Raw genomic sequence first — 14,269 nt, 5'->3', positions numbered from 1 at the left:
TGCATCACTTCTTCAATGTCGGGAAAAAAACACCTGCTGCGGCTATTTAAATCCCCGACTTTCAATTAAAGGCTAAAACGGGGGTACCCATAGTGATCCCCCATGTTTTTACAACTTTAGGGGGGTCTTACAATTATTTTACGGAAAAATTCGTAACTTTACGCAAATCCAACTTCGGAGTTTCCCGTTTTCGTTAATTTTATATTGAATACAGGGATAAGCGGGAGCGCGCACCAGACTTAACGCAGAAAAAAACTCCGATATGAAACGTTAACTTCGACAGTGAAGTTAACGTTTCATATTGAATACCCCTCAAAGCAGGGAGCCGTGCCGTATCCTGGGGCAACAAATATAACCAGCGCGGCCTAATCCAGGGCCAAAACGTAGGATAAATAGCGGCATGCACCGGCAAAAAGGCATTAGGCAAAATGCTTAATTCAGCCCAAATAACTTGCATAGAGTACCCAGCAGACCATCTCATCTGACAGACCAAGTACCACTGTGTCCACCCTGTACAAGCTGCGCATGAATCACATGACCGGCGCAGAAGTCTGTGTAACCGTCAGTATACATTTTATAAATACATTATGACCTCCTCAGACTCTATGTACAGACTGGAAATGCAGGAAGATAATTTTGCCTTCAGAGATTTACATTGAATACAGGGCCTGATTCTGACCCGGTCCTTATCTGCGTACGCTCGCTGGATGCGTATGCCAATTTTTCAAAGTGACGCCACAGGAAGCGATCGCTCGCCAAGGCATAAGCACGCCCACCATGTCTTAGCGAGTGGCCACTCTGTGTACGCGTACGCCCAATCGCGCAGGCAGAGCCGCCCACCAGCACACGTCATCTCTAGGAAGTGTATTAAAACATTGGTACATCGAGCACCATCGGATGCTAACGCAGTGCTTGAGATAGCTTTACCCTACCGCAAGCATTGCGAGGAAATCAGTCTAAAATAAAAGGCAAGTGACGTGTACTATGACGCTGCCTGTTTATCATGCACGCTCTAAAACGGCGTTGAAACACTCTAGCACGCCTGCGTTCGCATCTACAACCCCCCCATTATTAGTGTCCTGCCCCTGTTACCACCCACAAATGGCCTCTCCTGTCACTCATTACCCTGGGCTGCCTTTGCTGGGCGAGCGAGAGGGATGCGATCGCATTGTGTAGTTCGCGCACGCGCAGAACGAAGTGTGCGCATACGCAGTACATCGGGCCGCTTGCGAACGCACAGCGCGAGCGAGCAGCTCTGAATCAGGCCCACAGTTCCATTAAGAAGAGAATGACAATGTCCGGGGATTAGGATAATGCTATAATTGTATACTAGATGCTGGTAGCACGGATACAGACATGGTTCCCGTGTAAGGTAACATGTCAGGACTTCCCAATAGACAGTCATTATGATTTTCTCTCATTTCACTTGCTCTATATGAGGTTGATTCAATTAGGCGCCAGCGGTGTGTGGGCAACACCCACAATAAACATCTCGCCCTCATTGCCCCTAAATCGCGCTGATTTCACACCTAAATTGTATATTTTACCCCATAGAGGTACGTACTAAATTGCGCGATTCAGGAGCTACAGTATGTACCGTTTTTATGCGCCCTGCAACCCGCATGACTGAATTGACCTATACGAATATCTGCATGACTTTATACATTGGTGCAGCATAGCGATGTCTGTACCCAGCGATGGCACGACACGATGGACTGATATATCGCAAGACGGATCACATAGTGTGTACCCACTCGTATATCGTTTAGCGTCAGTAATACATATTCTATCACTGCGATATACACATATGTCATAACAGAGCTAAAACACCTGCTCATTCGGCTACAGGGGGGCGGCAGAAAGCAGCATTTGCATATTATCGCAGCCGCGACTCCAGCAACAAACGCAAGAGCTGACGCAGCTTGGTCCACCATTGAATCAGGCCCTTGTCGCTTTTATATATAGCGGCACATAAACATTTCATCTAATAGCAATCACATTCATTAGAGATGTGTTACTTTGTAAATGGTGAGGGTACAAATAACGCAAATGGGCTGCCAGGAGTTACAGCTGGAAGATGATTTAAACCCACTGGTATAATACAATATTCTACTGCCCTCTAGTGGATTTATGCTGGTACCAAGCATCCAGAAACTGGACATTCATTTATGTCTGCCACGTCAAATCGCATTGTACTGTAAGTCCCTGATAAATGTTAATAAAGGAAGGCTATACAATATTAATTAAATATATATTGGACATGTACCTAGTATTGTATTTATAAAGACCTATTGCAGAATGTAAGCTTGTCTGCACAGAGGCTTTACTTCCATATTATCTGTAGGTATTAATATAATTGGGACTCTCCATGGGGCCTATTCATCATAACTAAAATTTCTCTGGAGGTAGTTAGGTTTAGAACTGGCATGGAGTTCTACCTAATTACCGGAGGAATCATCATTCCTCCTCCACATAACTATCTATTCCGAAAAGCTGTAATTTTTGCGATGACAGCTTTTCGGGTAATAGGGAAAAGTATCTATCTATTCTACCCTACCGCAGCTGTAGTCAGTGCTGTGCATACGTCGTTACATGCCTACAGCTGCGGTAACTCTGGGTCCCCCCCAACCCCCCAGCTTCCCCCAGTCCCCCACTTACCTGGCAGCTGCAGCCGACTCCGGCTCCATCTGCTGTGCGACACTGTGTTCTTCCGGCAGAACACAGTAAAGTTTTTAAAAAAACAAAAACTTTTTTTTTCTAAACTTTACTGTGTTCTGCCAGGAGAACACAGTGTCAGCACAGCAGACGGAGCCTGAGAAGCAACCAGAGCGACGGAGGGAGCAGAGGACCTGCCCAGCTGACAGCAGGTAAGTGCAACCCGCTATATGCCACCTGGGAGTTGCGTATAGTAACACAATCAAATTCCGAATATACATAATTTTTGGAATTTGATGAACAGCATAATTTCCATACCCCCATACTAATGTACTAATGTATGGGGAGTGTGGAAATGAACGGAGGCGGAATTAACCAGGAGATATCAGTGATATCTCCTGTGTTAAGTGTCTTCATGAATACTAAAATAACGGTAATTAAGGAAAATGTCCTTAAAACTGTTATTTTAGTGTTGATGAATAGGCCCCTAAATACGAGCCACAATAGTTTACTGCATTCAAAAATAGTTTCCAGTGACACAATTCTATTGAGCATATAAACAGTCTATTTATAGGCAGTACATAGTCATAGACTTCAAAATACATAATCACCTGTTTATAGAACTGAGGGCCTGATTCTGACCCGCTCGCGAGCGCTGTACGCTCGCAAGCGGGTCGATGGTGCCGAAGTGCGCATGCGCGAGACCCGGCGAGCGACGGGGAATCTGTCGCTCGGGGTCTCGCACCAAAGGGGGCGTGCTGTCGATGGTGAGTGACAGCATGCCCCCTTTGGGGGCATGCCGGGGGCGTGGCTGCCAGACAGAGGCGTTGCCATGGGAATGCCTACCGTCTGAGTCCGGCCCCACTGACATCAGTAGTGATGTCAGTGGGAGTGATTTTGGCTCTGATAGATGTGGTCAAGCATAGTTATCCTTAAAACCTGGACCGTTAAGGTACCTTGAGGACCAAGTTTGTGAACCTCTGGTATAGAGGATAGTATCGCTGCCCTGCAACCAATGGCTTTGAACTTGACCCAGCTGCCATCTGCGTTGACCTTGTATGTTTTCTCTGTGTCCTTGTGAGATTCCCACTACAATCCAAAAAATACTGGTACGATAGATAAAAAATCTGGGGTCAATCCACCTATCTATACTAATATAACGGCGACATATTACTCATCACTGTTTCTTGTATTGCCATATGCAATATGTTGGTACGATTTTAATACAGAGAAACAAAAAATAAGCGGGACAAAGTCCGATATAATCCAGATTTATTCACGTAGGAGAAGTAAGCCCAAAATATATATTTTTTTCCTGGTCTAGATAAAATTCCAAAATTTATTTTCCTATTTATTTTACAAATATTATTATGCTAATTTATTGAGCAATCACCAGCATATTACTTAGAATGCAAAATAAAAAAAGAGAATAAGCAAGTATGGACTTATAGAAGCTTCCATACGTTGAAGTGTCCTGTATTCATTTCTGAAACTATTTCACTGATTCCAATCTACAGAACTAGTATTAAATATTATACCAAAAAATACAAAAAAATAGGTGCTGATTACAATATATATATATATATATATATATATATATATATATATAGATATAGATATAGATATGAGATAGATAGATACACACACATTGTATAATGCACACCAATCATTTTCTTGGTGGGTCTGAGGAATTCCTGCCATGGTTTTATATATCTTACCTTTTGTAGAAGCTGGTTGTTCTGCATTGAGTCTCTCACCACTCCAAACCTCTCATTCTCCATTGCTGCTGTCCCTCTGTGCTGCAGTGACACACCAGCAGGGATCTACCTCTGCCAGGTAAGTGCCCCTTCTGTGCTGCACTGACCCCTCCAGGGAAGGTCTTGCCTCAGCCAGGTAGGTGCTGTCCCACTCTCTCTCTCTCTCTCTGCCTCCAGGCAACCAGCTTTCTCCAACTAATCAGCGGACCGGCCCACTGCAGTGCCCTGGGGAGACCTTAATGCAAAGTGCATGCTCTCCTGCCCCCTTCACCCGGCACACAGGCCCCAGTGCTGGTGTATGTGCACATTCATTTACACGTGTTATCTTTTTGTGGTAGTTTTTTTTTATAAAGTGCAAACCGCCAGGCAGAGTTACAGTTAGTCTCCCCCTTTTCCAGCAGATGGACCGTTCCGTTGTCATGGCGACAGGACGCTAACAGCCAGGACGGGCCTGATGTATGGAATCACGTGGAGGTTATTTACCTTTCTGGGAGCCAAAGAGCACTAACCCTGTGCATACAGCGTTGTTAGGCGAAGCACGTCCTTATTGGTGGAACATTCATTCTCAAATATCTCTATCTATCTATCTACCTATGTGTATCTCATATCTATCTATCTATCTATCTATCTATCTATCTATCTATCTATCTATCTATCTATCTATCTATCTATCTATCTATCTATCTATCTATCTATGTGTATTTATATGTGTGCATATTAGGGGTGTGCACCGGCCACTTTTCGTGTTTTGTGTTTTGGTTTTGGATCTGGATCTTTCTTCGTGTTTTGGATCTGGATTGGTTTTGCCAAAACCACCCTTCCGTGTTTTGGGTTCTGGGTTTTGTGTTTTGGATCTGTATTTTTTTGAAAAAAAGCATAAAAACAGCTAAAATCACAGAATTTGTAGGTTTTTCTGCTCCTATGCTATTATTAACCTCAATAACCTTAATTTCCACTCATTTCCAGTCTATTCTGAATACCTCACACCTCACAATAGTGTTTTTATGTCCAAAAGGTTGCACCGAGGTAGCTGGATGACTATGCTAAGCGACACAAGTGGGCGGCACAAACACGTGACCCATCTAGGCGTGAAACTGCAGTGGCAGACAGGATGGCATTGAAAAACTAGGCCCCAAACTGTACATAATGCAAAGAAAAAAAAGAGGTGCAAGATGGAATTGTCCTTGGGCCCTCCCACCCACCCTTATGTTGTATAAACAGGACATGCACACTTTACCAAACCAATCATTTCAGCGCCAGGGTCTGCCACACAACTGTGGCTGAAATGATTGGTTCGTTTGGGCCCCCACAAAACAAGCTGGCAATTTATCTGTCCCTGCACAAACTGGCTCTACGGAGGCAAGATGTCATCCTCATCCTCCTCATCCACCGATTCCTCACCCTCTTCAGTGTGTACATCCTCATCCTCACAGAGTATTAATTCGTCCCTGCTGGAACCACAGGTCCCTCTGTACGTTCTGGAGGCTGGTCTCCCTGGAAGAGTTGATAATTCATTTTATGAACATCATCTTCTCCACATTTTGTGGAAGCAACCTCCTACGCCTTTCGCTGACAAGGTTCCCGGCTGCACTAAACACTCTTTCGGAGTACACACTGGAGGGGGGGCAACTCAGGTAAAATAGAGCCAGTTTGTACAGGGACCTCCAAATTGCTTCTTTTTCCTGCCAGTACAGGTACGGACTGTCTGACATGCCTACTTGGATGCTGTCACCGATGTAATCCTTTAACAGACAGACGCACGCTTGTCGCTGCTGCTTTGAGGATTCAAGTGCGGCTACAGCCCACACAATTCACAAAGACAGAAAAAAAAAAGAATATTTTTATTGTTTGTGGAGCACACTTTGAGGGTTACACCACCCTTTAACAGACAGACGCACGCTTGTCGCTGCTGCTTTGAGGATGCAGGTGCGGCTACAGCCCACACAATTCACAAAGACAGAAAAAAGAAGAAGAATATTTTTATTGTTTGTGTAGCACACTTTGAGGGTGTCACCACCCTTTAACAGACAGACGCACGCTTGTCGCTGCTGCTTTAAGGATGCAGGTGCGGCTACAGCCCACACATTTCACAAAGACCGAAAAAAAAAGAACAATATTTTTATTGTTTGTGTAGCACACTTTGAGGGTGTCACCACCCTTTAACAGACAGACGCACGCTTGTCGCTGCTGCTTTAAGGATGCAGGTGCGGCTACAGCCCACACATTTCACAAAGACCGAAAAAAAAAGAACAATATTTTAATTGTTTGTGTAGCACACTTTGAGGGTGTCACCACCCTTTAACAGACAGACGCACGCTTGTCGCTGCTGCTTTAAGGATGCAGGTGCGGCTACAGCCCACACAATTCACAAAGACAGAAAAAAGAAGAATATTTTTATTGTTTGTGTAGCACACTTTGAGGGTGTCACCACCCTTTAACAGACAGACGCACGCTTGTCGCTGCTGCTTTGAGGATGCAAGTGCGGCTACATCGCACACAAGTCACAAACACATTAAAAAAATAGTTTTTTATTTTTTGGAGCACTTTGAGAGTTACACCACCCTTTAACAGACAGACGCACGCTTGTCGCTGCTGCTTTAAGGATGCAGGTGCGGCTACAGCCCACACATTTCACAAAGACCGAAAAAAAAAGAACAATATTTTAATTGTTTGTGTAGAACACTTTGAGGTGTCACCACCCTTTAACAGACAGACGCACGCTTGTCGCTGCTGCTTTAAGGATGCAGGTGCGGCTACAGCCCACACAATTCACATAGACAGAAAAAAGAAGAAGAATATTTTTATTGTTTGTGTAGCACACTTTGAGGGTGTCACCACCCTTTAACAGACAGACGCACGCTTGTCGCTGCTGCTTTAAGGATGCAGGTGCGGCTACAGCCCACACATTTCACAAAGACCGAAAAAAAAAGAACAATATTTTAATTGTTTGTGTAGCACACTTTGAGGGTGTCACCACCCTTTAACAGACAGACGCACGCTTGTCGCTGCTGCTTTAAGGATGCATTTGCGGCTACAGCCCACACATTTCACAAAGACCGAAAAAAAAAGAACAATATTTTAATTGTTTGTGTAGCACACTTTGAGGGTGTCACCACCCTTTAACAGACAGACGCACGCTTGTCGCTGCTGCTTTAAGGATGCAGGTGCGGCTACAGCCCACACAATTCACATAGACAGAAAAAAGAAGAAGAATATTTTTATTGTTTGTGTAGCACACTTTGAGGGTGTCACCACCCTTTAACAGACAGACGCACGCTTGTCGCTGCTGCTTTAAGGATGCAGGTGCGGCTACAGCCCACACATTTCACAAAGACCAAAAAAAAAAGAACAATATTTTAATTGTTTGTGTAGCACACTTTGAGGGTGTCGCCACCCTTTAACAGACAGACGCACGCTTGTCGCTGCTGCTTTAAGGATGCAGGTGCGGCTACAGCCCACACAATTCACAAAGACAGAAAAAAGAACAATATTTTAATTGTTTGTGTAGCACACTTTGAGGGTGTCACCACCCTTTAACAGACAGACGCACGCTTGTCGCTGCTGCTTTAAGGATGCAGGTGCGGCTACAGCCCACACAATTCACAAAGACAGAAAAAAGGAGAAGAATATTTTTATTGTTTGTGTAGCACACTTTGAGGGTGTCACCACCCTTTAACAGACAGACGCACGCTTGTCGCTGCTGCTTTGAGGATGCAAGTGCGGCTACATCGCACACAAGTCACAAACACATTAAAAAAATAGTTTTTTATTTTTTGGAGCACTTTGAGAGTTACACCACCCTTTAACAGACAGACGCACGCTTGTCGCTGCTGCTTTAAGGATGCAGGTGCGGCTACAGCCCACACATTTCACAAAGACCGAAAAAAAAAGAACAATATTTTAATTGTTTGTGTAGCACACTGTGAGGGTGTCACCACCCTTTAACAGACAGACGCACGCTTGTCGCTGCTGCTTTAAGGATGCAGGTGCGGCTACAGCCCACACAATTCACAAAGACAGAAAAAAAAAGAACAATATTTTAATTGTTTGTTTAGCACACTTTGAGGGTGTCACCACCCTTTAACAGACAGACGCACGCTTGTCGCTGCTGCTTCGAGGATGCAGGTGGAATCTAGACGGGATTTGGAACCGAGGACACACTACCTCCATCAATTGTCTAAATCCCACTGCACTAATGTCGGATACCGGACGCACGTCTAACACCAACATAGCAGTCAAGGCCTCAGTTATACGTTTTGCTTCAGGATGACTGCTGTCGTACTTCATCCTCATCGCTAGGGACTGTTGGAGGGTCAATTGTTTAGTAAAAGTAGTGATGTTCCTACTTCCTCTCTGGGATGATGAACAACTCCCAGCAGCAGCAACAGCACTAGGAGGAAGTGGTTCTTGATCTTTCCCTATTTTATTTTTATCGGAGAAAGTTTGGTCCTCCATTTATGTTATATTGATATATATACGTGCGGCTAAAGCGCACACAAACACAGAAAATATTTTTTTATTTTTGCTGGAGAGTAGTGCACTTTGTGGGTTACACCACCCTTTAAGAAATGAGCCAGCCGGCTCTTTACTTATGGGACACAGGCGCACGCTTGGCGCTGCTCCTTTGTTGATGCACGTGCAGCCACAGTGCACACAAGTCACAAACACAGAAAATATATATTTTTTTGGTTTGGAGTGTACTTTGGGGGTTACAGAACCCTTTAACGGTCAAGCCAGCCGGCCCTTTACTTATGACACAGGCGCACGCTTGGCACTACTTTGTTGATGCACGTGCGGCTACTGCGCACACAATTCACAAACACAGAAAATATTTTTTTTTTTGGTTTGGACTGGAGTGTACTTTCGGGGGTTACAGCACCCTTTAACGGTCTAGCCAGCCGGCCCTTTACTTATGACACAGGCGCACGCTTGGCACTACTTTGTTGATGCACGTGCGGCTACTGCGCACACAATTCACAAACACAGAAAATAATTTTTTTTTTGGTTTGGACTGGAGTGTACTTTCAGGGGTTACAGCACTCTTAACGGTCAAGCCAGCCGGCCCTTTACTTATGACACAGGCGCACGCTTGGCACTACTTTGTTGATGCACTTGCGGCTACTGCGCACACAATTCACAAACACAGAAAATAATTTTTTTTTTGGTTTGGACTGGAGTGTACTTTCGGGGGTTACAGCACCCTTAACGGTCAAACCAGCCGGCCCTTTACTTATGACAGGCGCACGCTTGGCACTACTTTGTTGATGCACGTGCGGCTACTGCGCACACAATTCACAAACACAGAAAATAATTTTTTTTTTGGTTTGGACTGGAGTGTACTTTCGGGGGTTACAGCACCCTTAACGGTCAAGCCAGCCGGCCCTTTACTTATGACACAGGCGCACGCTTGGCACTACTTTGTTGATGCACGTGCGGCTACTGCGCACACAATTCACAAACACAGAAAATATATTATTTTTTTAGCACTTGGGGGGAGCACCCCTGATGGACAGAGCACCCCCTGGACAACACTACAGCACCCCTTTAGGACTGGGACACTGCACAGGACTTTGGAGTGGACACAGCCCCTATGGAGAACTGACTGCACAACACAGTCCAGCCAGCCCCTATGGACAAGTAGTGGACACAGCCCCTATTAACAACAGCAGCACAGCACAACACAGCCAGCCCCTATGGACTTTGAAGTAGTGGACAACAGCAGCACTACACTACACTACACAGCCCTAACTCCCACCCTCCCTCTTCACTGTCCACAGCCGAGTGAGAAAATGGCGCCGACGCGGGTACCTTATATAGGATCCAAAACCCGCGAGACTCGGAAGGCGGGATGATGACGTTTTGCCTCGATTTCAGATCCGAGTCAGGCGGGAAAAGTCGAGCCTGATTCGGATCGGACTCGGATCGGGGGGGCTCGGGGGGGTTCGGATTTCAGAAATCCGATGATAAATAAGACTTATAAAAAACAATGGAGACCCAGATTTTCATTTAATCCCCCGTATACGGTCAGCTATCAGTAATGGGGTTAGCGACCAACCTGTGGCTCGACACTTGTCAGTAGGCGTGTATGTTGAAGTCCCATTGTGACGAAACTAGTTTGGGCACTGGAGTGACGCTTGGTATTGGTCCCGCCAGCGTGAAGGAGAAAGAGCTGGTTACCCGCATCTACCATTAGTGGTCAGACGGATTAGAGGATATCCACCGTGCGGTATTCACCTGGACTCTTTGTGATATGCTTGCTCATTTTAGACAAAATGTGAGTGTTCCTATTTAGAATGCAATAAACTCTTTGTGATTTATTTCACGATGGTGTGCTCCCTTTTCTTTGTGCCATATATATATATATATATATATATATATATATATATACATGAAATATAAAAGGTGAGAACAAGCGCCATCTAGTGTAGTATATTTTATAATTTCATTGCACAGTCCTATAAGTTTCAATGAATACCGTGTGTCCCTAATAACTAGGCATATAATGATATCCTGAATCCACAATAATGCGTTCCTTTGTAGCATAGAAAAAGCCCTTCACTGTGCTTTTGATGGGGTTCTGTGAGGCACTGTGAGTTTAAGTAAACAGGCAGCATGGCATTATAAACTATGCTTCAGTGAACCCCATCAAAAGCACAGTGAAGGGCTTTTTCTATGCTACAAAGGAACGCATTATTGTGGATTCAGGATATATCATTATATGCCTATTTATTAGGCACACACGGTACGCATTGAAATGTATAGGAGTATGCAGTGAAATTATAAAATATACTACACTATATGGCGCTTGTTCTCACCTTGTATATTTCATAATTCCTGGGAGCGCACAACAACGGTCCATTTGGAGAACTGTGAGCAGCCACCGTGACAACGGGACTATAGTGGAACATTTTTTGATTTACCAAAGGAACTTAGTGTATACAGAATCCACATAGGGACTAACGCTTATATCAGTTCTCTCTGTTTATATATATATACACATATACATAAATTATACGTGCACACACACACACACGTTATAATGTCACATTTAAAAGCCAAAATACTGCAAATGTCAAAATCACTCTCCAAAAATGGCAAAATAGCGCAATATTTATCATGCTGTGCGCCTTCAAATCTCATGTTTATGGCAACTGAGCAAAGATCATCTGTGGAGCAGGCACATACACACCAATACTATTGTTACACCATGCACTGGTGAGGTTGGCTAGAATTTGAAAACTACAATCTAGTTACTTCTAAAGCAACAATCATAAAAAAACCATCCTATAACAACCAATCATCATCTAGATTGTATGTCTAGTGTAAGCTAACAAATGAAAGTAAATGTATAATTGGTTTATGGATCTCTTGTACATTTTAGCAATATCAGTAAATGAGCCCTTTTTTTAGTTTCTTTTTATTTCAAATCTATAATTTTAGAAATCATTGTAAAATGTTGTTTTCAATAAAGTTTATTTAAAAGAAAAAAAAAGTCTCAGTGGCATGTTGTGGTTGCCCTAGGAACGGCTGGCGACCTTTCACCTCGCTGATGATGACTTCCGCCCACAGTCTGGAAAACACATGGTGAGCTGGGGAAGGAAGGAGGTCAGTATCCGGTGTGGGCAAAGCACTGTGTAATGTTGTATATGTTTATGCTTCATATTCTTCTTGGCTCCCTTCCCACACACGCATTGCCTCTAGTACTGGGGTGTTCCGGGGGGACGTGTCCTGTAGATGGCAGAGCTGCCTGTTCATGGTTTCTGCACCTTCCCAGGGGGTAACGGAAGTGGATAGTGTAACCATGAAAATGTCCCTGTGCCTAGCATTATTAGTATCATCAGTATTGTTAGGTTATAGCTGCAGAAGATTCTGTATTTGTTATATGCATTAGTGGTTGTTGCTCATGTAACAGCTAATTGCACCTCAGAGGGCAGAGCCATAGGTTGCTTTAGTAACTATAAGTACAATTACAGCCATACTGGGAAATACACATACCTCCACATTACAACAGTGGTTGTCTTACTTCTTACAGTAGAAGCCGGCTCTGTGGGTGCTCAATACTTGTACCACCCCTTTCCGTGCCTGTGCATCCCAATTAACAGTCATATGGTGGGACACCTCCAATCATATTGAAAATGTGTCTCCTGTGCTTCTTCCCACAGCCTAACTTAGGGCCTGATTCATTACGGATTGCAACTGCGATTACGCATGCAATCGGCCGATTGTTGCGATCTGCGCATGCATCGCAGTGCACGAATCGGCCACTGCGGTCGGGACTGCGATCGCAGTGACTACGCAGACCTTGAGGGAGGTAATGGGGGGGGGAGGGTTGGCGAAATGCAGGCGTACCAGTGCTTAAATTATTCACTGCGGTGCCCTGCGCAGCCTGATAGCGTGCGCTGAATTTAGCATTTCCTGAGTAAGGTCAGAGCTTGTTCAAGTGTGCGTGAGGCTGCGATGGTACACGATTGTACCGATGGTTTCGCAGTTTTGCTAAACATTACGGATGTGTGTAAGGGAAAGTGGGCGTCCTTATGTAGTGCTGCGGCAGCATTGCTATCACAATGAATTAGCATACTATCGCAGTTGAACTGCGTGCGTAATCACTATTGCAGTAGCGATCCTTACTGAATTAGGCCCATTAGTCCTCACAACCCAGAACCTAGTTGTACTGATTGTCCTCACAAGTCAGCGGTGGGTGACAATAGCGTGTGATGCTGGCTGTCTCGGTACCGCTGTGAAACCAAGTAGCATGGGTTCAGTGCCTAGTACACTCAGCTGGCAGAATTTAAGAGCAGTGCATATCATAATGTTCTAGTAATACATACACAACCAGTACAGGTGAAAGGGGGTGCCAAGCAACCTTTATTTTCATTAGCCTGGTGCCTTGTTTTCACCTCAATGAGTTATTTAAGGTATTTTAGCTTTACAGTGTATAGGCTGTCATAGAAACATTATCAATTGTTTTGTCACCTGAAAGCATAATAATAGATGTCATCAGACACACTGTAGTCAAATAACGAGCAATTGGACTGGTGTAAAAGTGTTATTCTTAAAATCTGTTCAAGGAAGTGACAGTAATGTAGATTTGAGGCACGTATAGGGACACAACAGGCTGCCTGAATGTGGTAAATAAAAATAAATAGAGAATCCAATACAATATGAGGAAAACAAATACTTTGCTTTCAAACCAAATGGTTGCAAGATATAAAAAAGTGAGGCGCATAACAGTTGCTAGACTCTATTTTGCAATTAGATCTACATTTATTCCAGTTCAAGTGATCAGAGTTATATGTCAATGGGACCGAATGGGTAACAAGACTCCAGCTTGTACACAGTGCGTAGGGGGTCACTTCCCTTAGCAACCCGAGTGGGCTTACTTCACCACTACCAGGTATAGTGAGTCCTGCTACTGCGTGGTAAGAGGTTAAGTAGCTACCACCAACAGGCTCCTACACTGGCATGCAAAATTGATTATATTTGGGTGTGTGTGGTCATGCTGCTGCAGCACCTCCCGGATGGTGAAGGCTTAATCCCCATTGGCTGATTAATGTGGACCAGTCGACTGTGGTAATTAGCAAAAGGTAACATTGGGCTCAGACTCAGGGCAGCCAGAGACTGGATAAGGGTTTGGCGCCTATCTGGTAGTTACAGGATACAAGCAGATGTAAGCGTCTTGGAAACAGGTTGATTTATAAGCTCCAATAAATGTCCTTAAAAAATTCAATTATTCCCAATTGAATGCATAGGGAATAACAGAATGCAAGGTCTTCTGAAGTCAGATGTTACCTCAAAAGGCTATACAAAGCTAGACTTGCAGAGCCGCCTTGTATACAGTACAGACACACAATACAGCA

The 14,269-nt window shown here is 44.3% G+C and overlaps 2 protein-coding genes across 3 annotated transcripts in view; one reads left to right on the top strand and one right to left on the bottom strand.

Moving 5' to 3' along the window:
• CFAP77 (cilia and flagella associated protein 77) overlaps positions 1-4,574 on the bottom strand; it is a 170,815-nt gene extending 166,241 nt beyond the window's left edge. Inside the window, exon 1 of the mRNA XM_088448840.1 lies at positions 4,374-4,574. Coding sequence (XP_088304966.1) covers positions 4,374-4,436 — 63 coding nt within the window. The 5' untranslated portion in view covers positions 4,437-4,574. The remainder of the gene's footprint in view (positions 1-4,373) is intronic.
• Positions 4,575-11,934: 7,360 nt separating this feature from the next.
• The window catches only part of TTF1 (transcription termination factor 1), a 51,388-nt gene continuing 49,053 nt past the window's right edge, over positions 11,935-14,269 (top strand). The window contains exon 1 of one of the 2 annotated variants that reach the window (XM_088460395.1): positions 11,935-12,017. Coding sequence is in view for 1 of the 2 variants with exons in the window: in XM_088460315.1 (XP_088316441.1) it covers positions 12,147-12,189 (43 nt within the window). In the remaining variant the exon portion in view is untranslated. Of the gene's footprint in view, positions 12,018-12,099; positions 12,190-14,269 lie in introns of those variants that run through there. The other variant, XM_088460315.1, reaches the window with a different exon arrangement.

This window comes from Taudactylus pleione, unplaced genomic scaffold, assembly GCF_031769625.1.
Source record: "Taudactylus pleione unplaced genomic scaffold, aTauple2 ptg000003l, whole genome shotgun sequence".
Taxonomy (NCBI): Eukaryota; Metazoa; Chordata; class Amphibia; order Anura; family Myobatrachidae; genus Taudactylus; species Taudactylus pleione.
The sequence above is the reverse complement of the archived record's forward strand: the minus strand, read 5'-3'. Positions and strand labels throughout refer to the sequence as shown.